The 26,221-nt window shown below is 38.2% G+C and overlaps 3 protein-coding genes and 1 long non-coding RNA gene across 5 annotated transcripts; 3 read left to right on the top strand and 1 right to left on the bottom strand.

Moving 5' to 3' along the window:
- The first annotated feature begins 1,974 nt into the window (after positions 1 to 1,974).
- Positions 1,975 to 2,850, top strand: LOC125242281. Its single transcript, XM_048151042.1, has 2 exons — positions 1,975 to 2,191; positions 2,498 to 2,850. The coding sequence occupies exons 1-2, from the start codon at positions 2,152 to 2,154 to the stop codon at positions 2,704 to 2,706; spliced, it is 249 nt and encodes an 82-aa protein (XP_048006999.1). The 5' UTR covers positions 1,975 to 2,151; the 3' UTR covers positions 2,707 to 2,850.
- Positions 2,851 to 4,198: 1,348 nt separating this feature from the next.
- LOC125242399 lies at positions 4,199 to 5,318 on the top strand. Its single transcript, XR_007178866.1, has 2 exons — positions 4,199 to 4,418; positions 5,035 to 5,318. It is a non-coding gene; the product is annotated as an uncharacterized LOC125242399 (long non-coding RNA).
- A 6,187-nt stretch (positions 5,319 to 11,505) lies between these two features.
- On the bottom strand, positions 11,506 to 15,878 carry LOC125242306 (trypsin-5-like). 2 transcript variants are annotated; one of them, XM_048151072.1, is made up of 4 exons: positions 15,758 to 15,878; positions 15,258 to 15,387; positions 14,689 to 14,955; positions 14,202 to 14,348 (listed from the first exon to the last, which is right to left on the bottom strand). In XM_048151072.1, the coding sequence occupies exons 1-4, from the start codon at positions 15,813 to 15,815 to the stop codon at positions 14,336 to 14,338; spliced, it is 468 nt and encodes a 155-aa protein (XP_048007029.1). In that variant the 5' UTR covers positions 15,816 to 15,878; the 3' UTR covers positions 14,202 to 14,335. The 2 variants fall into 2 exon arrangements, with proteins under 2 accessions (XP_048007030.1, XP_048007029.1); XM_048151073.1 differs by lacking the exons at positions 15,258 to 15,387; positions 15,758 to 15,878 and adding an exon at positions 11,506 to 11,968 and having other exon boundaries at positions 14,175 to 14,348; positions 14,689 to 14,823.
- A 6,262-nt stretch (positions 15,879 to 22,140) lies between these two features.
- LOC125241679 lies at positions 22,141 to 25,352 on the top strand. The gene is made up of 3 exons (XM_048150260.1): positions 22,141 to 23,273; positions 24,079 to 24,246; positions 24,691 to 25,352. Exons 2-3 carry the CDS (start codon positions 24,114 to 24,116, stop codon positions 25,023 to 25,025), a joined length of 468 nt encoding a protein of 155 aa, XP_048006217.1. The 5' UTR covers positions 22,141 to 23,273; positions 24,079 to 24,113; the 3' UTR covers positions 25,026 to 25,352.
- The last annotated feature ends 869 nt before the right edge of the window (positions 25,353 to 26,221 follow it).

The raw sequence follows: 26,221 nt of genomic DNA, 5'->3' as shown, positions 1-26,221 counted from the left end.
AGTAGGTGATTCCTCCAAAGAAAAACTTATGTTGTCATTGTCAGTTTTTTGTAAAATTATATTTCAGTAACAATAAAACTCAATTGCAGTGGAATACGTGACATCGGTGCGCGGCAAGCGGCTGCTCAAGTGGAACAGCTTTTTATTCACTTTAGGCAGAACTGGCGGCTTGAAAACCCGCTGGCGTTGTCTACAGTGCAACAAGGGATGCCGAGCCTCCGTCACCACTGTCGAAGATCAGGTGGTTAGTGTGAAGAATGATCACGATCATCCTCCACCTAACAATTACTAGACAATGTTAACGTTTGTTCACTTTTCCAATTAGTCGTTGCCCACAATGCAACAGGGGCTTTCGCGCCTCCGTCACAACTATACAAGACACTATAGTGGCAGATGACCTTGTTTCTGTGCCAGTAACTACGACTTTCCTCCGCGTTCTCAGTAGGTATAGATAATAGCGATTGTGGGTATATTATTTGAGATGAGATGATTCAAATATGGCAATTAAAGTTTTTGTTTCTAAATAATTACAATATAACAGGTAATCAGTGAATTGTAATAATTCACCATTACATCATTGTAGATCATACATATTGGAGAGTTTGCATAAATCATTAAATTGCTTTGTTATTTTAATTTATTTTCCTTAACTTCTAGCGTTCCACCATAGGGACAAGATAAAAATAATATATTTTGTTCCTTATTTTAATGGTACTTACTTGATAAAACACTGACACTGCAAGTCTGTTCCATTTCATGATACGTATAGGTAATTCTTACCTTTTGTGATTTTATGTGAATAAAAATATTTCTATTTTTATTTTAATTCCAAAGTGTTTCGTTTCAGCGGAATACATAATTTCTCAACGCGGCAAGCGGCTGTTGAGCTTGAGCGGCTACACGTATAACCTGGACCGTCGGAGTAGGAACGGGTTCCGCTGCTTCTGGCGCTGCTCGACGAGCCGTTCCTGCCGCGCGACGGTCACCACCGTCGAGAACATCATCGCCGCCGTGAGGAACACCCATCACCATTTACCACGAAAACTGCACACTTAACTTTATTTTGTTGATATTCCATTTTTTCGCAATAAAAAACAAATTCTCTAAATTATAAAATAAAGTTCGTAAATATATAGCAATGAGTCATACTAAGCATATATGGCAGAGAATTTAATACCCTCGCGAGTGTAAATGCACATCAAACCACTATGAAATGAAACTTACTGAAACCATTTTTAATGTTGGGCTATCAAAATCATTGCCAACTTATGTTGGTCTGACTCTACCCCACAGGGAACTGGTCTGTGCTCTACCCAATTTAAAACCATAAAGAAGTTAATGCTATCTGGAAGCACAGTCGGTGTTGAGATTGAGATGCATCCTGTTCGTTTTAACCATTAATCGTAACATTTATCATGATCATTAATTATCATTCCTAATTCAATAATTTGTCATTTCAGTGAAATATGTAATGTCGCGACGAGGGAGACCTTTATTAAGCGTCAACGGTTTTACATACAGTTTGCATCGCTCGTATCCGGACCGCAGTTTCTGGCGGTGCTCCACCAGCCGCGTGTGCCGCGCGGCCGTCACCACTGTGGACGACGAGGTCGTTTGCTTGAAGGAATACCATAACCATGCAATACCAGCAAAAATAGGCTTGCAGAAGAAAATATTGTGATTATAAAAAAATAGTTTTAAATTCTTGCCAAAATAAGTTAGCAACAATTTTGATAGCTCCAAAATTGCAAGGGTTAAGTTAACGTCATAAATTTTATAATAACATATTTTTTGCACCAGCGCGGCTGTCAAAATCGTCGTTAATTTGTCTTCGACTAACTCTATTAAATTGTTGATATAGTACATTACGATACAAGTGCGTAAAAAAGGAAGTTCGAAACGAGTGGCGATAAATTAAAACACGACCGAAGGGAGTGTTTTAAATCGACACGAGTCCTTTTCGCACGTGTATCGTACGACGTTTTCAGTACAGATGACCCTCCGAAGTTTCGACCTGTCATATAATGAACCACTTCTCGCACTAGTGCGTATAAAAAACACCATCTGTACTGAAAATATATTTTCATAATACTTACTATACATTTTAGATATTTCAGATTACTCTTATTATAATAAAGATTGAAATATACCATGGGAACTGTTTTCATTTCACGAGAAGATAACTGCCGTGGTAAGCGAAGAATGTTAACTACGAATTTTAACAAATAATTTTTTATTTTAATTTAAAATGTCTTTACTCGGAAGTCCTTAGAAAACAGGAGGAGGTGGGAAAACCGAAGAAGAGGTAGTTATTCCTGATTTTTTGGAAGAGAAAGACATGCTGCGCCGACTAGACACCCAAGCTAATTATAATCATTATAGCTCGGGTGTATATATTTTTTTTATTAAAATCACCATCCATCACAATTACCTATCAGCTACTAAATAGTAAACATTATTCCTCAACCTGCATGTTTAAATGCTTGAATATTCGCAGGGATACACGTAGCTCAGTTTGTGACCTCGTCTCGCGGCAACCGCATTCTCAAGCTAAACGGTTACTCGTTCTACTCGGACCGAGCAAAGGCGCGCGGACCGAAGCGACGTTGGCGCTGCTCGACGCACTGCAAACAAAGATGCCGAGCTACGGTCATGACTGTCGATGACGTCATTATCTCCGCAACCTTGATACACAATCATGAATAGCGCATGTAGAATCAGATCTGAGAAAAGTTTTAAATTTCCCGGGACTGGCTCAAGATTAGTTCCGAGAATTCACGAGAATTAAGAAATTTGCTGAGCACCGGTAGCAAGCTCTAATCATATTATAAGCATTATAGCTCGGGTATATATATTTTTTTTATTAAAATCACCATCATCACAATTACCTATCAGCTACTAAATAGTAAACATTTTTCATCAACCTGCATGTTTAAATGCTTGAATATTTGCAGGGATACACGTAGCTCAATTTGTGACCTCGTCTCGCGGCAACCGCATTCTCAAGCTGAACGGTTACACGTTCTACTCGGATCGCGCAAGGGCGCGCGGACCGAAGCGGCGCTGGCGCTGCTCGACGCACTGCAAACAAAGCTGCCGAGCCACGGTCATGACTGTTAATGACGTCATTGTCTCCGCAACCTTGAAGCACAATCATGAATAGGGCATGCAAAATCAGATCTGGGAAAAGTTTTAAACCCGGGACTGGCTCAAGATCAATTCCGAGAATTTACGAGAATCGGAATTTACTGAACACCGGTAGCAAGCCTTAATCATATCCCAAGATGAAGATGAGGGGAACATTTTATTTTTCTTTGAGTTTACATGAGTTGAAATTATAAAGCAAAACCTGTGTAAGTTACAGTCAAGACGTTTTAGGTAGATTTCAGCCTATGCCTTCAACTTCATCTATCGTTTCGTCTTAGGTGTGACTACGGGCGGATTTTGAAAAAAAATTACAAGATTAAAGTCACTCCACAGTACGAGTCACGACCATTGTCGATATAAAAATTAATTTATGTTGCGGACGCAACCTTTTATTGGATAAATTCATATTCCTAAAGCAATAGCCAACCGCAGCCGTCTGGCTCGAATAGTTTCGGGAGATTTATTAAGCGCCAATAGGAGCGTTCGACGGATTATGTATCACGACCAATATTAAAAGCCCCTAAACGTACTTAACCCACATTTTTAACAGTTTTTTTAAAGATTGTAAATCACTCTTGCATCAGCTTCCATACAATAACCACCACTTCTATATATATAACTCTAACTCTTAGACCAAATTAAATTATCTTCATATAAAATATTTTTATTTTTAGTAGTCACACTACAATTAAACTATAAACTGAGATAAACGCCATATACCTACCAATAAAAATTACCAAGGCCACCAATTGTCCAAAGCTAGATATCTAGGCAGCCATACGTGCGAATGAAAAGTCCCATCGCTGTGTCTCGCTCCAATGTATGGCCGCCGCTCACCGCTGTCGCGCTTAGACCATTGTCGTGGCTGGGCCGTTAAGGTGGAGGGGATGTTGCAAAGAGAAAGATGTTTAAAAAATTAGGAATAAAGTTGGTAGCTAAATACAAAGTAAATAAATCGTATCGCATGGGTAAGTTATGGTTAAGAGATATCTAGCAGCATGTTGGTATGCACGTGTCTTTGAAAATACAAAATGCCTAGAATCATACCAATCATAAGTTTGGAACATTTTTGATATCCCAATACAAATTAGAACTTCTTTCCAGTTGAATACGTCCGCTCCAAACGAGGCAACCAGCTGATAAAGTACAACGGCTACACATACTCCGCGGGGTCGTTGTCGCAGAAGAAGGGCACCAGGTGGCGCTGCTCGACCCACCAGCACCGGAGGTGCAAGGCGACCGTTCACACTCTCGAAGGAGTCGTCATTGCTGTAAAGCACTTTCATAACCACTTGCCGATTATTAAGAACCTGGATTCCGTATAATTGAATAACCGTAAATTCTGATAGTAACTATCTTATTAAAAAAAAAGAATATGTATTGTTCTTATTGTCTGAACTTAAATGTTGTTTGCGTCATTTGCGTGCGTGTTTTAATTCTTAGTTGTAATACTTGTAAGTGGGGTCCCCATTGAAAACCACCGCAATGGAAGTTAAAGAAACTTTGAAATCATATCAACCTAAACCGATTTTAATCAATACTTTGTCGGTACTAAGGGCCCTTTGCATTGCACGTAGAACCGATGGCCGTTGGGGCGGAAAGATTCTCGAGTGGCGACCGCGTACCCGTACCGGAAGGCGCAGCGTGGGTATTAGGCCCTACACAAGCTGCTGATGACCTGGTGAAGGTTGCAGGAGTCCGCTGGATGCGGGTGACGCAGGACAGGTCATTGTGCCAAGTTTGGGGGAGGCCTATGTCTAGCAGTGGACGTCTTTCGGTTGATGTTGATGATGAAGGACCCTTTACCGATTGAACTACAATCGAAGATTAAACGTTGTGCTTTGTAAATGGAAGCAACAGCTGGTAAATAACACGCTTTCCTTCCAGGTCTACAGTTTGTGACATCTAAAAACGGGAACGTGATGGTCATTCATCAAGGTTACAAGTATCACATACAAAGAGTGCTGGGTGTGAAGCGAATGTGGCGTTGCGCCAAACACAACAGACAGTGCAAAGCGGGACTGGTCACTATAGGAGAAGAGTTCTGTCAGTGGAAGAATTTTCATAACCATGCTCCTTGATGTTCTGAACAAATCCAAGGACGCGTTTTGTGTGCCATTATTTTCTTTTAATTGATGAATGAATGTATTATGATTATAGTTGTCGCTTGATTGTGAGTTTGTAATTTCCTGTATCTCCAGCATCCCAGGTACAGTCAGCTGCAAAGAAAAGTTGACCCCCTTGCATACAAATTTGTATGACAGGAGGTCTCCTTTTCTCTGCAGCTGACTGTACCTTCTACTATGTTAGGGGAGACCGGGGCTAGTCGACTATAGGGGTAGGTTGCCTAACTATTAAAAAATTGAGCCAAAAACTAAACTTCAGCCAACCAGTGATACGATATGAGGTACGAGAGGCTCACCGGTTACTGAGCGGAGGGAGGTGACGGACTTTCGTACCTCACTGGTTGGCTCAAGTTTGATTTTTGTCTCAAATACCTATGTACCCCTATAGTCAACTAGCCCCGGTCTCCCTTATCTTATGCTTCTAATGGGGTTGTTTAATTACATATTTTATTTGTAATTTTCTTTTCATCTTGTCATTAATACTGATATCCTCTCAGGTCCAATGTTCATGACAACTTCACGCGGGGCCCGGATTATCATCATGGACGGTTACAAGTTCTTCCGGCAGATGTCGACAGGCCCCAAAACTCGCTGGTTCTGCTCTGGACAAGGCCGAGGATGCCGGGCTGTGATTTTCACTATTGACGACCAGATCGTCAATGGCAGGAATGAGCATAACCATGAGCCGCCTAGTAAAATTTAATAGGTACTTACCTATAGCGTTTTCTTAGAGAGATGATTTTGTGAAACACTTAGATTTTCGTGTATTCTCATTACTGCAGCAGAGTCCGTACATGTGTATCATGTATTTAATTTTATAATTTCGAACTTGTTTTGTTATTATGTTTCTGCGACTTTGAATAAATGTACCTACTTAGGTATCCTTTTTTCAGTATATTTTTTGTCGACGGTAATTTGGTAAACACTATTTCTTATTTATTGCATGTAAGAGAACCATTGTCTATCTATACATACAATATAATTATCAGCCTTACACTTAAAATGACCTTTAACCGATGAGAGGCGAAAAAAAAAACCGGCCAAGAGGGTGTCGGGCCACGCTCAGTGTAGGGTTCCGTAGTTTTCCATATTTTTCTCAAAAACTACTGAACCTATCAAGTTCAAAACAATTTTCCTAGAAAGTCTTTATAAAGTTCTACTTTTGTGATTTTTTTCATATTTTGTAAACATATGGTTCAAAAGTTAGAGGGGGGGGGACGCACTTTTTTTTCCTTTAGGAGCGATTATTTCCGAAACTATTAATATTATCAAAAAACGATCTTAGTAAACCCTTATTCATTTTTAAATACCTATCCAACAATATATCACACGTTGGGGTTTGAATGAAAAAAAATATCAGCCCCCACTTTACATGTAGGGGGGGTACGCTAATAAAACATTTTTTTTCATTTTTTATTTTTGCACTTTGTTAGTGTGATTGATATACATATTCGTACCAAATTTCAGCTTTCTAGTGCTAACGGTTGCTGAGATTATCCGCGGACGGACGGACGGACGGACGGACGGACGGACGAACGGACAGACAGACATGGCGAAACTATAAGGGTTCCTAGTTGACTACGGAACCCTAAAAAGTGTCCTTAATGTAGTCCAATTGACCCAACGTTATATGTCAAGCCTTTATCAGCACCAATCCGGTGATCATATCTGTGATAATTTATAGGTATCTGTTATTATTTTAGCTCCTATGTTTCAAATAACCTCACGCGGCGCTCGCATCATCACCATGGGTGGTTATAAATTCTTCAGACAAATAACTTACGGCCCCAAGACCCGTTGGTACTGCTCCCACCACGCCCGCGGCTGCCGAGCCGTCATCTTCACTATTGATGATCAAATCATTAAATGCAATAATGATCATAACCATGAACCGCCTATTAGGATTTAACGCTGTGTTTTGTGCGTGTTTAATACGTGATGTTTAAATAAATAATTTACTACTATTTGTGAAGCTATATGTATAACACAATAAATGTGAAGAATAAATCATAGAATCATCATCTTAATATCGATACTTGCATTAGTACTGCGGTGCGGTGTTTTGTGTAATTCTTTTTTTAAGTTACCTCTTTGTGACAAATACATTTACTACTCTAGTACAACATACACTGTCTAGCACAACATAAAAGATTTATTGTGATATAATTATAATTGTTTCATTTCATTGTCATCAGTTTATTTTTACCGTGTACGAAGTGTACGTAGTGCAGCTCATATTCCAACAAAGAGACATTACTTTATCACTGTATTCAGCCACTACTTACCTTTAAGTAACGTGTCTTGATAATTTTAGGCGCCAGGTTTCAAACAACGTCGCGCGGCGGTCGCATGATCATCATGGGGGGCTATAAATTCTTCAGACAACTAGTTATCGGCCCCAAGACTCGCTGGTACTGCTCCTCTCACGGCGCGGCTGCCGCGCCGTCATGTTCACTATTGATGATCAAATCGTTAAAAGCAATAATGATCATAATCATGAACCACCTTGTAGAATTTAGTATTTTAAATACTGTGTTTTGTGCGTTTGCTTATGTTGTTGTGACATTTTACTAATAAGTATGCTACAGTGCCTACTCCAGTATATCATAACATTTAGGTGGATAATAAATCATTTAACAAGAATATTACAGCAGTTTGCATTGTGGTACCTCTACAGGTAGCACATTTAATGTCAAATGACTGTGCGTCCTATTCGACATGGCTAATGCTGCTATTCCAATATCCACTCACAATTAATTCGTTTAAAGTAGGAAAATAATAAAAACCACGATTTCAGGTGTGAGATTTGAAACGACATCTCGCGGAGGCCGCATGATCGCGATGCGCGGCTACAAGTTCCTGCGACAAGTGACTTATGGGCGCAAGACGCGCTGGTTTTGCTCCGGCCAGGGCCGCGGCTGTAGGGCGGTCGTCTTCACCGTTGACGACCACATCATCAACACTAAAAATGACCACAACCACTTTCCGCCTAATACGATTTAACGTGGATGTAATTGACACGTGGATGTCACACACAGGTCGAACGCGATTAATTAACTTTTTTTTCCAACATGTCGGTGGTTGCACTGGCCGTGGTGGCGGAAGACTGACGTCCCAGCAATGTGCCACCGGAGATGGAAACAACACAAGACTACCCGATATTATGAAAAAAAAACTATGGAAACGGTAATAAATCGCGTATAATGAATTTACAATTCATCCCGACGTTCCGAACACTTCACAGCGCTCGTGGTCAACAGGTGACTGAGGAAAAATTACAATGTGCAAAAGCTACCCACATACATGAAATATTAACGAACCGTAATCATAAATAATATAGATTTCTAAGGCAGGTTCACGAACTATTAATAAAGCTAGTTATACAATATTGTAAAACAAACTGAAATAATTGTAAAATATAAATACCTAAAACGCATTTTTCATATCGTATATTTTTTTATAGCCTAAACGTCAAATTTAGTGGTGCAAAAAAAAATCCTTGGCTGATTGAAACATCCTTTGCCTGAAGTATTGTACGGATTGTATTATTATTTTAAACTAAATCCATTACTCCCTTGGGGATAAAATAGTGCATTATTCTTCAGTACACGTACTCTCAATGAGACCTTTAAACAGCAAATGTGATGAAAAGTTTTTATTTACCTTCATTCCATACGTTCTGCACTTTGTCCGCTTAACCTTAGATATAACACAAAGCTTATTGTCGGTAATAATAAACAACACACTTCTTTATTTTTCAGGTAAGCCTAAAAAACGCCGAAGAACTACCACTAAAGCTGCATGGACCAAAGAGACCTTGCTACGCGCAAAAGATGCTATAGAAAGTGGAATGTCAACAAGACGAGCTTCCTTAGCGTTTAAAAATCCCGTTTTCCACTTTACAACAAAGGATAAGCTGAGCAACCCTCGCCTCGGTAGAAAGCCAGTTTTCACTGAAGAGCAAGAAGACGAAATAACTGAGCAGTTGAAACTTCATAATGGGCTAACCATTACCTATTTGCGGAAGTTTGTTTTTAGATATGCAAAACTTAACAATGTCAGGAATACTTTTGATAAAAAAAATGAAACGGCGGGAGTGGACTGGGTACGAGGGTTCTTGAAACGTAACCCTTGTGTAAGGTAGCGTTCCCACTTAAGCGTCGCGTGTCTCGGGGCGCGCAACGGACGTCTCCGCCACGCCGCCTGAATGTAATTCAAAAAACGTCTCCTCAGTACATTTTGTATAGGAAGGACGTAAGACGCGCCCCCAGGCCGCCACGCCACCTGGGGCGCGTCTTACGTCCTTCCTATACAAAATGTACTGAGGAGACGTTTTTTGAATTATATTCAGGCGGTGTGGCGCGGACGTCCGTTCCGCACCTCAGGACATGCGTCTCTTAGATGTGGCCGAGGCGTTAAGTTGTATCGGGGTTCCTATTTTTGATTTTTTATAGTGTTTGAGTTTTATGTGGAATTCTGAACGGTCTTTGTGTTAACGATTTAATAAAATTATAAAGTGCACTTCATTATCTCTATATTTTAGCGATGTATGTACAGGTACCCATACATACGATATATATTAAAGCGAATAAACTAATATTGGCATCTAAATATAAATACAGTAGTTAGGTACTTGTTATTTGTAGTAAGTTATAGTTGCTCAATGGCGTCTCTGATCTTTATTGCAAATTTTCTACAAACACTTTACAAGACTTTTATGACACTATCTCTTATTTCAGTTCCCGAGTTTTACACAACGTCGCGCGGCGCTCGCATCATAATAAAGGACGGTTTCAAGTTCTTCCGTCAAAGGACCATTGCCATGAAGACTCGCTGGTTCTGCTCCGAGCAGTGTCGCGGCTGTAAGGCCGTCGTCTTCACCGTTCAAGACGAGATTATCAAATCGAATGACGAGCATAATCATAATCCACCGTCACCGAATAGATTATACAAGTAATGAAGAATGTTCCATGGATTGCCCTATAGATGTATGTACTGTACAATAGTGATTTGTTTTACAAGAGGGCAAAGTTGTTGTTTAACCACTCTTGCCTGATTCCAATATGAGGAATCTTGAACGTTTCGAGGGTTTCAAGGCACCAAGGTTAAACAAACTTTGCCCCCGAGTGAAACACACAATTTTTCACCTCGCCAACATGAACAATTATATTGAATATAAAACATCAAACTAAATCAAATCCATCAATTTATTCGATATTTATGGATCAAAAACATCATTTAAGTATAAGCAATTTCTGCCTACCAGCTTAAGACATCAAGTTAAAATTTGTATGAAATTACTTTGCACTCTTGTGGATATAATTCACTTTTGCTATCTGTTTTCGAATAGCAAAGAGTGTATTTACCAGTTGGTGTGGTGAAAATACATTTTGTACTGTAAGCCTACCGGAATTTATTTCTGTAAATCGTTAGTAAAGCATATTCCTGAAATCATCAAAATTACGCGTTGGTACGGGGCAACTTTGTGGGATGTTCTAATGATATTTTTTGTTGCGTTTTTGGAGAAAAAAATATTGTAACCTTAATTCTCTTATAATTGAAGACGCAGTCTTGAACAAAATATTTTGGCATTATTAATAAAAATATATTAGAAAAAACTGAAAAGGTTTTAAATCAACGACAAATGACAGTTTTATTGGCAATTCATTCGGATGGCTACCGCAAATGCCTACTTATATCGCGGCCGAATTATTTTTAATAATATAGCATCTGCCTTTCGTATCTTACATAGCCCGAGAAATCTTAAACATATATTTTCAGTTTCTTACAACCTTTTGTCGCTATAAATGCGTGTCGCTTCCGAGACCGCATATTGATATCTCTCAACACACTCTACAACCACTGCACGTGGCGTGGGGGTCTTATATTCACAACCGGTGCTTGTCATCCTAGCTGGAATGCTAAAAATCTTCTGGAAAGTGACTGCCTACAGATAGGTACGAAGACGCGCAGGCACTGCTCACACATACTGTACTGGCATGTTCGGTGCCGTCATCATCGGTGTTAACGATGCAGTTGTAAAACGTAATCATCCAAACCTATTGAAAAGCAAGGTTTACCTACCTATATATTGACATGCTTTTAAAAAGTAAGTAGGTACGTACCATTAAATAAAACAAAAAAAAAAATACAAAAGTTTTATTTATTTATTTAGTACAGGTGATGCTTTTTGTACTAGTGCGCAAAGTAGTTAATTTTTTGGCAGGTCGAAACTTTTGACCACGATCACACCTGGTAAGTGATGATGCGGTTTACGGTGGAGCACGCTTACCTATGAGAAACTTCAGAAAAACGTCGTACAACACACGTGCGAAAAGGAAATTCGTAACTCGTGTCCATTTAAAACGCTCTTTCGGTCGTGTTCTAATTTATCGCTACGCGTTTCGAACTTCCTTTTTTCCGCACTTGTATCGTAATGTACAATACTACTCGTATTGAGGCTCCCAAGGTGCCTTCTGAGCCTCCTCCTCCCTCTCCGGACCCCAATCATAAGTAGATTTTGCAGGAGTCGTATACTGCGAATAATCGGGTGTAATTCCCGTGATGAAACGGATCCATTCAGTATGTTTTCCGATTTTGAGAAAAGTGAAAAGATTTGATTGCCAGGGGTCGCCGCGCGCAACTGCCAGCCCCGCCAGCTCGCCTTGGTGCACGAGAGGACTGCCGGATGCGCCCTGAAGAAAAAAAACATAGCTCTTATACCTCTACAATGTCTAGGAGGTAGGGCATAGCGAATGATATTCCGCTTTGTGTGGTAGAGCACAGCACAGCGGATATCGTCTCGCTCGAATCTAGGGCAGAGCCCAAACTGGAGAAGTTCCTCCGCCTTAGAGAAGACCGCAGCCAAATAGCACTAGACCCTACTCATAGTGTTGTGTTCGGGTGCGCCAAAGTTCATATAAAATTGTTATATAGATTATTGGTAGTCCGAAAATGTTTCTCATACAATTTTACGTTAAAACGATCATTATTTATAACAATTTTATCTTAATAACTATCGTAACTTCGAATGACTTATGTTCATAATGTCATTCATCATAAATACGTTTTATACTAATGTTTATGTTTATATACTTATTGATCATAACGATTGCGAGTAATATAATTTATCGTTATATTATTGTTAACAGAATAGACATCACATGTGACAGTCCAGTTAGGTGCGACGACGAGCGTAGCGAGGTCCTCCTCGCTACGCTCGTCGTTAGGTTGACCGTGAGCGAACCAGAAACGAATTTTTAATGTAAATTGTATATGTCACTGTAAAAGCTTCAAGCGCGCTTCTATAAATGGCACAAGATTTTCATAGAACTTCCCCAAAACTTTTTAAATAATTTTATGATGAATGATTTTCTTAAACACAAAATTATGAATGTTATTAAATATTTGTATAGAATTTATGATTAAAAATTTTCGACTAAATGATTATTATGAACAGTGATAGTAGTACTATTGATAATAAATTAATAATGAAACAAAATGATGATAAGTAAAATTATGAGAAATGATCATTCGGAGCACAAATCGGTATAAACAATAATTTTATAACAAATAATTTTATATGAGCCAATATGGACCCAATGGGTGCGCCAAAGTTCATATAAAATTGTTATATAGATTATTGGTAGTCCGAAAATGTTTCTCATACAATTTTACATTATAACGATCATTATTTATAACAATTTTATGTTAATAACTATCGTAACTTCGAATGACTTATGTTCATAATGTCATTCATCATAAATACGTTTTATACTAATGTTTATGTTTATATACTTATTGATCATAACGATTGCGAGTAATATAATTTATCGTTATATTATTGTTAACAGAACAGACATCACATGTGACAGTCCAGTTAGGTGCGACGACGAGCGTAGCGAGGAGGAGCGTGTTAGGTTGACCGTGAGCGAACCAGAAACGACTTTTAATGTAAATTGTATATGTCACTGTAAAAGCTTCAAGCGCGCTTCTATAAATGGCACAAGATTTTCATAGAACTTCCCCAAAACTTTTTAAATAATTTTATGATGAATGATTTTCTTAAACACAAAATTATGAATGTTATTAAATATTTGTATAGAATTTATGATTAAAAATTTTCGACTAAATGATTATTATGAACAGTGATAGTAGTACTATTGATAATAAATTAATAATGAAACAAAATTATGATAAGTAAAATTATGAGAAATGATCATTCGGAGCACAAATCGGTATAAACAATAATTTTATAACAAATAAATTTATATGAGCCAATATGAACCCAAAAAAAAATATCCCAACGGAACACTCACTCTAGGTACTCAACTACTCATCTTTTACAAACCATGTAGGTATATATATTAAAAGTTTGTTTTGTGTTCACAATGCTAGTTTTTTTTATGGGATAGGAGGCAAACGAGCAGACAGGTCACCTGATGGTAAGCGATCACCACCGCCCATGGACACCCGAAACACCAGAGGTGTTGGAGGTGCGTTGCCGGCCTTTAAGATGGGTGTACGCTCTTTTCTTGAAGATTTGAAGCTCGTATCGGTCCGGAAATACCGCAGGCGACAATTCTATCGTTGTTGACTTTACATATGTTTTATACCTTTGGACGTTTAACTTTCGTCAGACATATTTAATATACCTCCGGATAAAAAAAATTGGGGACACCTTACACAGAACAGCCCCAAACTAAGCAAAGCTTGTACTGTGGGTGCTAAGCATGATGTGATGGGTGTTAATGCCCACGTCCTTAAGGACGTGCATTATGTGCAAGGAGTGTAGCACTCATGCTTGATTAAGGCCTAAAGGGTCTCAGAACATGTCGCCAATCGGGATATACATATTAACATGGGTACATGAGGTACATCCGTATTATAGACGGAACTTACCTGACTTAATCCGGGCAAGTCGTGGCCATAATCGTGTTGGTTCTCCCGGGTAGCGCAGATGTAGTCATCAAATACGTGCCTGTTCGAATACATGAATATCCGTACTGCGAGAGGTATGTAGCTCAGGCAGACCTCCTTGCTGATTGGCATTACATTTACTTTCAACAAATTTCCCTGGAAAAATATAAAAATATCACGATCTTGGTCCGCGCAAGTAACAACTGATCGCCCTTAAATTTAATTTCCTATATACCGCACAGGCAAAGAGTAAACTAAAGATACTCCTGAATGTATGTAAGCATTAAGTCCGCCTTTTTGTACTGTAAGATTTTTCTTTTGTGCAATAAAGATTAAATAAATAAATAAATAAATGTATACGTAATCAATTAATCATAGTTCCAGGTAATAGTTAACTAAATTAGCAACATAGATATTCTATCCCAATTATTAAAGAAGCTTAGTTTTGTAAGAAATGTTTTAATAATTCGATTGTAAAGTTTATATAAGAAAGTACCTCACGCATTCCTTTTCCAGCAACGGTATGTGTAACTCCCACGTAATCATTTTCGTAATATCCTTGTTGTCTGGCGGCAACCCAACCGGCTGCACGGCATCGCTGAACGTCAGAGGCTCGGCCAGTCTCAGGAGAGCAATATCGTTGTTCGGATATTCGTGATTATTAAACGCAGGGTGAATTACAACTGTGTCGTATTTGATTTGTCGGCTGGTTTTAGCATTGTTCCCTCCTACCCACACATGGCCGAAATTATGGTCATTAAAACTGAAAACAAAAAATACATTTTGTTTACAACAAACTTATTTTGAAACAATAAGAATTTTGAAATTAATAAAATAATGTGTATGCGTGCAAATTTAAACTGCAAATATAGTTAAAAAAAAAGATTCTAAAAACAATCATCAGAAGACTTGTAAGCAAACTTTTGGATTACGTTCTCTTTTTGGGCCCATAAAGGACGACAATTTGTGTATTTAAATAATGTAGCCTGAGAATAGATAATAAACGTCAGAGCTGCATAAATCGCGAAGAGGTAATAATTGGTCACAAAATTATACTTGACTTACGCAACGCATTGTGCGGTTGTGACAAGCCAAGAGTCAGAAATAATGGCGGCACCACACTTCTCGAGGGCAGCGAAGTATGGAAAATCTTTGATGTTCGCTCTCTGGCCGAACATAATACGAGATGAAAGATCTGAAATTTGGAAAGTGCACATGCAATAGCGTTAAAGATATATTGGGCCTGTTACACATTGGTGAGGATTAGGTTTTTACTGGTCTTAGGCACTGGTCCCACCGCGAGCTAGTAAGATATGAGCTATCGGCTATAAAAACGAACAAAAGATAATCACTCCCGTGCAAATAAAAGAGACACGGCGATGTTTATTATAGTTACTCGCCCAACGGTGAGCTATTAAAATCGCCGTGTCTCCTTTCTTTGCACGGGGGTGCTTATCTTTTGTTAGTTTTTATAGCCGATAGCTCAAAGATTACTAGCTCGCGGTGGGACCAGTACCTTACGTTTCATATTGGCAAAATATTATTGAATATAGAATATTTCTCACCATCTCCTAGTGCGTAAGGAGCAACAAATAAATAAAGAAGAATTACAGGAGACAACATTTTGGCGTATAGATTGTTACAAACTGTGTCGTGTTGACTTCGTATAACAAATATAACCAAGTCAGATACATTCTTTGAATATTATTGTGATAGTAAATTTGTGGAGTGTTATTTTTTACTTGAACATACTAGAATGTGAATGATTTTGTTTACACTAAAGTTTTATACACGTGTAAAAAGTGTGCGACACGTGTTTGATAAGACAGAAGTACGTATTGCATTTTTTAAATCAAAACAATAACGATATTTAAACGCATATGTGCTGTTGCTTGTTTTTTACTATACATACTCACATACTGATATACCTACACTTAATTTAAGAAAGTTCATTAGAATGATTTTATTTCCAGGTAAAGATTTCTTTCACTTTGCTGGCCATTTCATGGCGGCCAAAGTTATTTTAAAATATAATAACAATATAATTTTCAAAAATATATCTTAATAATTGTATCTATTTACCCATATCTTTGTTCTTTGCCAAATGATTCGATTCGATCTATTTACATTTTTTTCTGGTCTTAAGGAAGCTTTAGATCCTGGATCAATAATAATAATAATAAGCCCGCAGGGCAGCTTGTGGTGAGCTGTTGGGGAGTGACGACCCCACGGACCCGAGTGTTCCCGAGAGTCGGTCAGGGTCTCCGTTGTCTTCGCCGGCCGGAGTGGAACCCCAAGGGGACCCGCAGGACTCTGGCTCAGGCTCTGGCTTGCCTTCATTGGCTATCCAGAGAGGAACGTCTGAGCTGTCGCTCCAAGGGTGGCAGTGTAACGCCGCGAGTAACCTCTCGACACCCCTGAGCCACTCACGCCGGTGTTGTCCCTGGCCGTCTCTACGATGGAAAATCTGGTGCCCATCTACCGAGTGGCGAGTCACCATCTGCCTCGATAACTTGTGCCAGCAATGTTATGGCGGGTGTCCGGATTATTTATTATTATTTATTATTTATTTATTCATGAACAATAACAATTGTGTCTAAATGTACTACATCTAAATATTAATCTAACATGCATAAATTTTACAACATATAGTAAAAGCCAAATGCCAAAAAATCACAATTAGAATATTATTATTATTATTAGGTATTACTAAAATTATTTATGTCAGTCAATTTTCGTTGAAATAATTAATAAATTCTTCAATTGAGTAGAAGCACTCCCTCAACAACAGGGCTTTTAATCTATTTTTAAAAATATTTAGGCTAGTAATGTTCCTCCACTCACTAGGAAGTTTGTTGTAGAGCTGTACCCCTGGTAGTATGCGCAATGGCTCACTACTTTTAAGTTTGGCTGCAACTTACAACGTAGATATTTCCTTCGGGTATTTAGCCGTATTTCTCTTTCTTCAGAAGTCTCGTATTCGCCTAGATTTTTAAAGAGGTCAGTAAGGAGCAAAAGGATGTACAAACACGGGGCGGTCAGTATTCTCATGTTTATAAAGTGTTCCTTACATGATTGAGGTTGCGAAATCCGCACTATGGTTCTTATCGCTCGCTTTTGTATTACGAAGGCTTTATGCATATTATAGTCATAGCTATTGCCCCAAAATTGTATACTATAGCGAAGCTTCGATTCAACCAGTGCGTGATAAACCATCTTCAAATGATTACGATCAACTACGTCCCGTAAACTACGCAGAACATAGCAAGCAGAGCTGATGGAAGCCTCTACGTTTGCAAGCTCATTTTTCCAAGTAAGTAGATCGTCAATGTGGATGCCCAGGAACTTAACACTTGTAACGTTTTCAATGTGATTACCACAAAGTTTAAGATCCAGCATATCCTTTTGCTTGACCATTTCTTTGTAATAGCCCAGTATTTTTTCCACCGAAACTTAAACCATAGACCAGCACTCTATCCATATTATAATCTACAATAGCTTCCAATGCCTTATGAAACCGGTTCACGGGAATATATTTATGTACCTGTAAATGGGATCCAGCAGGCGTTTTACATGACATCAAATACCTATCTGCAAATGGCCTCTACGTCGTCTACGTGTTGGATCTATATCCCCACGCACGCCTTATATGTAAATGACCGGGCTCGAAAGAGAGTTTTAAAACGGAGAAACACATAATAATAAGATACTTTATTGCACTACTACAACGGCTAAAGCATGAAATTTTTTTAATAATTTACGTTTTTCTCGAACACTAGGTTATTTCCAAATTCTATAAATTATTTGAAATCGAAAGGAGGCATCAAGGGATCTGGTAGCTGCCCTCATTGAACCTGTACGATCTAGCTATCGTACAGCGTAGGTATAGCATATACTGTAGCAATGTCTTTACGCAAATATGCGCACTCGCGCGACCTAGATTATTTATTCAACACGTGTAATTGCATTAAGTACCAAAATCAGTGCATTAAAGACTATGGTTAACAACAAACGTATGTGAGTTATTTATGGGTTCCTGGGATTCTGACAGTACCGTCAACTGGCGCGTACATGTTGGTCCTTCGAGCTTAGTGATGGTGTTCAGAGAAAGTTTAGTGTGGTTATCGTTTCAACTCGGTTGGCCTCCCACAAGCGGGTCTCACCAACTTAGTTGAGAGGACGTGGTATCGCACAATGGATTTCAAGAATACCTACTAAGGAACCGTGACATGCTATTGAATTTGACATTTTGCATTCGGCATTTTATTGCTATTGACACTTGCATTATTGACATTGACATTTATAGTACTATTTAAGGTACTTTATGACATTGGGCATTTTATTGCTATTGACACTTGCATTATTGACATTGACATTTATAGTACTATTTAAGGTACTTTATGACATTGGGCATTTTATTGCTATTGACACTTGCATTATTGACATTGACATTTATAGTACTATTTAAGGTACTTTATGACATTTTGACATTTGACAAATCATACCTGCTTGAAGAGCCATGGATGATTACGATCGTATATTGCAACGTCAGAGGGAGATCATCGATGCTATTCAGCGAGTGGAAACGAACTTCAAGAAAGACTCTGACTTCAGGAAAACCGAAGAATACTTACGGACGAGAATTGGCGCCGTAGACACGTTATGGGAAGAATTTGAGAAGAATAACTTGAAGCTTCGTGACGCACCTGACCAAACTGGGGAGTATTTTGTGGATAATGTGTACCAGCAAATGCAGGTTCGTACTGACAACATTCGTACGATGCTTTCAAATTACCGTTTTGGGGAGCCATCGACTCCTAAGGCCACAGATACTCAACAGCAGCAGCAAACTAGCAAACTTAACGAGCTTTTTAGTGAGCAGAAAACTAACTTCAGAGCTTTTCAAAGGATTTTGAACTATATTGACATTGACAAGATATCGGAGAAATGGTGAATTGGCGAATTTAGAAGAATTCAAGATACCCTAGTTGACACCGTCACTGACATATACCATGGTCGATTAAACGTGCATTTACTACCCCCGATGCAACTCCAACAACAGTTAGAACTGATATCGGGGCATATACAGGATGACCTCACCATTCCAGTTGACAACGCTGAAGACCTGTACGGGTTGCTCCATATCCACGTAAAAGTGACTCGAAAGACCTTAATAATGGAGATACGCCTACCATTATTAAACCGTGAACAGTTCGAGTTAGACGCTATTATCGACCTTCCACGCAGAAACGGAGACAACGCCCTTTACATCTCAACAGCAACGAAATACATTGCAATCAACGTCAAGAAAGACACCATAATTCCAATGACAGAAACTGACATTCACGCATGCAGCGCTCACAAAAATGATAAAATGCTCTGTCCTTTAAATCACCCTGTATACACAATGAAAGTCGGTGAATCTATTTGTGACATGCAATTGCTATTAAACAACAATAACAAACCTTATTGCCAAGCGACAGCCAAGAAATGCGCTGACAGGTGGATCAAATTACATGCACAGGACACCTGGCTGTATTCCTACTGCCAAGAGCACCCGATACGCGTGATATGTGATAACGGCGTATCCACTGAGACATTGATCGACACGGGTCTGGTCACAATTCCTGCAGGATGCGCTATAAGAGGAAAATCCTTCGTCATACATTCACAACATGATTACAAGAGTCAAATGTTTGTACAAGACTTGTACATGGAAATTCCGAAAATATCACCGATCAATGACGTAATAAAAACATCCTTACCGAAAGATGTTCCTATTTTAACGGAAGATCATAACGAAGAATTTCTTGACATAAGCCAGAAATTAACGGCCATTAAAGAAGCACATTTGGACACATTTGATAGAAATGACACCACCCATTACGTCATAATCTACATTGCATTGGGAATTACTTCAACCATAACTATTATACTTGCTATCTGCAAATTGAAACGCAAGTCGACGCCTATTCAACCTGACACCCCACTGCAAGCAGTACTATCACTGACCCCTGCGGCCGTTCCTGCGACGACGAGCACGGCGCCTCAGCGAGCGACGTCCTTCTCGGACATCCCAATGACGCCACAGCAGAGACGAAAAGTTAGCTTTAGGGACTTAAATGAAGAAACATAATCATTTACCTACCTTCGTTTACAGTGTTCACTACTATTTTTATAGCATTTATTTGTTAAATTGACATATGGTTTTTACTCATTTATTTAACGTTTATAATTTTGCATACTCTTAGGTTGCTTCTCGTTGTTTTGCTTTATAAGTGGCAGTATGTACGATCTAGCTATCGTACAGCGTAGGTATAGCATATACTGTAGCAATGTCTTTACGCAAATATGCGCACTCGCGCGACCTAGATTATTTATTCAACACGTGTAATTGCATTAAGTACCAAAATCAGTGCAGAACCACTATCAAAATACATCCTGTACGTAAAAAAAAATAGAAGGTACTCTTTTCATGATGCAGTCTGACCCATAACATGCAGACTCTGGTACTTTTTTATTCAAAAGACATTATTTAGACCCCATTCTAATTTTCAGCTATATTCGCCACCACGGCTCGCGGAGCCAGCTGCGTGTACCTAGGCGGTTTCAAGTTCTCGAAGCACCGGACAATCAGCGGCAGAGTGCGGTGGCACTGCCCCTTCAGGAAAGACGGATGCACCGCCTTCATTTACAGCTTACACAACACAGAGATTATCTACAAGTACAGCAACGTTCACAATCATGCTCCTCGTGACCAACATTGGTTACAATTTAATCAACTGTTGGCGGACAAGCTCGTTACCAAAGTTAGCTTATAGGCACAGATGTTAGTATTTTGTATAAAATAGAACGAAGCAGAGCTGGATGGTATAATTTAATATCAAAATTCTGTTGTCGCCATTTAGAGAATGGACATCATGGACATGTAATAAAAAACTTGATTAGCCTTTACTGTAGTAAAACAGGCCTCATATTTACTAAGGTCTAAGAAAAAAAGATTTTTTTCATAGAAAATATTTTAATTTGCATATTCTTAAGTAGTCTACTACTATTATTTGTATCGTATCGTGTTTCTTTAATCATAAGAAAGAACTTTACTATAAACAACATTTTTTGTTTTATTAGATACAAGAGCGTATATCACCTGGCTGATGAAATTCTTTTTATTACCAATTGCCCTTTATCCTTTGTATTCTACTCGTACTCATAATGAAATTGAGCTGAAATTATATTTTATCTATAAATGTATACTTGTATACCTACATTTTATCGGTTTCATTATAATAATTTAAAATTGTATGAAGTCTCGGAGATTTTCGGCCGAACTTCATACAATTTATTCACGGCCGAGAATCTCTGTCGGACGTTGTCATTATTTTTGCAAAATACCTGTTTGCTAGAAGCATCTAACACAAGTTTACCTTTCCAGCTATATTCTTCACAAAATCGTTGAAAGGCGGGCGTGTCCTCAACCACAACGGGTTCAAATATCACAAGCATCGGCAAACACAAGGCGGCCAGATTCGCTGGCACTGCGCCACCCACCAGCGGCTCGGCTGTCGTGCCGTCGTCTACACTCTCAATGACCTCATAGTCAAGTTCACTAACAAACACGACCATAAGCCTATCGATCCCACGGCTTATATAGCTCCTGCATCTCCTGGGCCCGGTGTCTCGGACCCACCTGAAGTGATGGTTCATTCCGAACCGATTATAACGGGATCTTTTTCGATCCCTTCGAAAATTATCTAATTTAACGACTACATAAAAAAATGGCATTCTGTTTAGTCCGTCAGTTAGATCGTCCAAAAATACTGAACACCTATTTTTCGCTTTTTATAATTAATGAAAAAATACAAAGATATAGAGCATCAAATTTTCGGAGTAGGGGCTTGAGACGTCACTTCTAAGTAAAAATTATACCTATGCGTGACGTCACGCGAAACTTCAACGCGTACCGTCGTCATTTTTCGTTTACGAGGAAAAAGAAAAAAAATACATGTCTAAAATCCTTTGATAATCTAACTGACGGACTAATTAGTTTTTTAGTCGTCTCGCCTATTCGTCAATGCTAATGTCGTGTTTAAGTCATCAATAAAGTATGCTTTGTCAAAAAATGATAAAATATATAGTAGGTGCATCGATATTAAGCGTCGTCGGGGCGTGCAGCATCAACGTCAACTATTACACAGTCAGTTTGCATTGCAAACAACATTAGTATACTTATTCGAGCGTTACCTCATGGGTGTACTTAATAAGTAGGTACCTGGTAGTTACCTAGTTACGCGAGTCATTGAAGAACTTTCATAAAATTTATAACAGAGCTGTAGAGATACGATTAGTACTTAAGCAAGTTAGTAGGTAGCAGCAGCGGCTGGTCCATACAAGCCGATTCCCACCGGCTTGCCTAAAATTGATTACTAGTAAAGTACCTAATGTTACGGTAGGTTTCTTTTTGCTCAATGTTGCCTAGCAGAAATTTTCACCAGCCGCCATGGTAGGTAGGTACTCACTCAGGTTCCTAGTACTGCATTGGTATAGAGGGGTGATATGATAACCATATTTTATTATATTTTTAGTGGTAGTGGTCAAAATTCCTTTTATATAAACGATTTAAAAATTATATTAATGCAGGGAAATTTGAGTTAAATTGACCAATTTATTTTTCATGTATAATTATTATTTATATCTTATCTTACTTTCAATAAAGACAGTGACAAAATCCTTCTTTTCATTTTACAGTCGATACAGACGGATAGCTATTTGTTGTTAAAATATGACAGTAAGCATTACAATAAAAGCGTGACTAACTTTAAACCAATGGACAGCAAAGACAGAAATGAGGTTTTTAATTCATCAACGTTTTTTTTTTCAGATCTGACGTTTACACCCACACGCAAAGGCGGTCGAGCGTTGATCCTCGAAGGCTACAAGTATCTCAAGCACCGGCAGTCCGGGCCCAGGACTCGTTGGCACTGCAGCCAGACGCAGCGACACGGGTGCCCGGCTATTGTGTTCACAGAGAAAGACGTCATCGTGAGAAGACACGGAAATCATGACCATGAGCCTCCGTTTGAAGTTTGTACATTTATAGTTGCAGAATGATAGACGGGGATGCCTTTTTCATTTGCGAATAAGTGAGGCGTTTACTAGTGTTTATTGTTTATTGTACAGTACAATTAGTTAAATAACTTTTGTTTTCAGATTCAATATCGGCTTCGACAGTCTAAAACAGGAAAGGTTTTTTGTGTGTATTTTATTTTTATATTAAGACTTTTTAATAAAATTATGTGCTTATTGCATTTATTTATTTATATTTTGTATTTGTTAATTGATAAATAAAAATAAAGTTGCCGTCAATAGAACTTGTGAACAATGTAAACAAACCTTGTTGTCAAAATGTATTTAATTTGCATTCTAACTCATCAGGTACTGGCTAAATCCATGTGTTATTTAATAAATTCATATCACATTATGATCCTCAACCTTTAAAATAATAAAATTGTGCTAAAGTATTGATATTTTATGTAATGGTTTGTTTACATTGTTGACAATTTCTATTGACAGCGATTTTAGTATCTTTTAGTAGTAGAAGTAGTAGTAAACACTTAATTGCACAGAACAAAATTAAAAGTACAGTGGTTATGTACAAAGGCCAGCTTATCCCTTTAAGGGTTCTCTTCCAGCGATCCTTAGAATAACTGAGAGGAAAATAGGAAATGAAATAAACACAACAAAGTGCATCGGCATATCAATACCTATCAACACATACACATAATATACATCCCTATCTTGTGTTTTCGAAACATATTTTAAAGCAGCTATTTCCAAAAGCAGTATAAAAAAGAGATAGTACATTTAAAAGCGCTTTTCCTTTTTGCAGCGCCCAGGTTTGTCCAAACTAGCCACGGCGGGGTAATGCTGTTCTACCAAGGCTACAAGTACTACCGCAAGAGACAGACCGGCGCGAAAGTCGCGTGGATGTGTGCGACGCACTACAAGCAAGGCTGCTTGGGCAGAGCTACTACTATAAATACTGAGATATTTACATGTAATGTGCATAACCACTGATCATTTTGGTGTCGTTAGGTTGAAAGAAAATAAATCATTAAATATAGTTGGATATTGTAAATCTCCCAAGTAAGATCCGTGTAGTTGTAAGCGCTATAGCGATACCCTATCATACCTACATACTTGTGTACCTAAGAAGAAGTGGTATAAGGAAAAATTCAATAAAATAATAAATAGATATACGCGTACCAATTAATTTGGGTAGGTTTCAGAAAAGGAAAATGACGACTTCTCTCTTTAATTATGCATATCAAAAACAATGACTACTAGTATCTCATAAGGTGTATCTTTATTTTAATTAGATAATATTTATTGGTTCATTTGGACATTATCATCTGCGTGATCTACGCACCGATTTAAAACAATTTCGATTTCAAATCTGAACCCCTACTAATTATTGATTTGCATATTTTTGTGGTTTCAGGTCCAATATTTAAAAATGGTTTGCGCGGTGGCATTGTCCTATACTACCAAGGATACAAATACCACAAAGACAAAGAAGTGGGGAAAAAAGTGAGGAAGTTAAGATGGGTCTGCGCAACGCATAGAAAGCCGAGCGGCTGCACCGGTTCCGTGTGCACACTGGACGGTCAAGTGGTGTCCACGGCCACCAAGAAAATATATCCGCATAACCATCCGCCTATAGACAATAAGACGCTTGAACGAATACGCGTAAGTGATCTTCGAAACCACTACGAAATAGAGGAAGGGACTCATACCTTGTTCGTACTCCCTGAAATAAGTCCGAATTATTTGTAATTAAATATATATTGTAGTTAAATAAGGAAAAAAGAGGAGTTGTGGTTTTGGTCTGTTGCAAAGATTGAGCGGTTTGGTTTTATTTTTATTTGTAAGCTTTAATTGTAATTTGAATGTTAGATCTGAATAAAAAATACTTAATTAGAATGACGTTAGCTAATTATATTAGTAAGAAGCCACATACCAAGGTTTGTCAGTGTCTACGTACTTTATATAAATATGCTTAGCCTAATATGTAGAGGTAGTTTCCAGATATAAGTAATTGTGAAAATTCTACTTTTCAGATTAATATGACTAAATAAAGATTGTAAATATTTCAAAATACAACTTCATATTTTCTTTTCTCTAAACTTCACCAGGCACCTACTAGAATTCCAATCTTAATAATAAAACTACCGTGAGACACTGACATATTAAACATGTAAAATCGGGTAACTCACGTAAAATTGTCGAAGGTCGCTCGACATGTTTCGCTTAGTAATGTAGAAATTGCAGAAAATTCCCAAAAAGCGGAAACATTCTTGAGAATGTTCGCAGAACATTCCCGCAACATGCAATTTATTATTTAAACAAGAGAATATACTTGAAATAATGTTTAAATGGGCATAATATAAAACTATATATTATTATAGGTATAATATTGTCTATTACAGTTAGCTATTTTGTTGATAAGTGATAAGTTACCTAAATTCTCACAATAAGTTGCTTAAATTCTCACTATACTTCAGGGAACATTTCGACTTTCAGACTTCAAGTTTTAGTCCTGACTTTTTTAAATTAGGTACCGAACTATTATTTCTTGATGCCTGTTTTTGGTCATGCTAATATATGTATATACAAAAAAAAAAAAAAAAAAAAAGATCGCTGTCAGGATCGAACCTGTGAACATCGGCATGCGAAGCCAGCGCACTACCACGGGACTACGTCATGACTTGCTGAGTTCGACGAAATTATGGTATAAACTACGAAGTATTCTGATAAATTCTCGTTCTCGAGAACATTCTCAGAAGTTACCGAAAATTCTCATGAGGAATGTTCTGCAACTTTGGAAACTTCTCGACCGTCCATTGCTAGTTTCGCTCTGACCGACCTTCGACAATTTTACGTGAGTTACCCGATTTTACATGTTTAATAGTCCAATCTTAGTTAGCTTATTATTTATTTGTTATTTAAGTTTTATTACCTACCTTAATACT

Source organism: Leguminivora glycinivorella, chromosome 2 (assembly GCF_023078275.1).
Source record: "Leguminivora glycinivorella isolate SPB_JAAS2020 chromosome 2, LegGlyc_1.1, whole genome shotgun sequence".
Classification (NCBI taxonomy): domain Eukaryota; kingdom Metazoa; phylum Arthropoda; class Insecta; order Lepidoptera; family Tortricidae; genus Leguminivora; species Leguminivora glycinivorella.
Note: the sequence above shows the minus strand (reverse complement) of the source record. Positions and strands in the feature narration are given on the sequence as shown.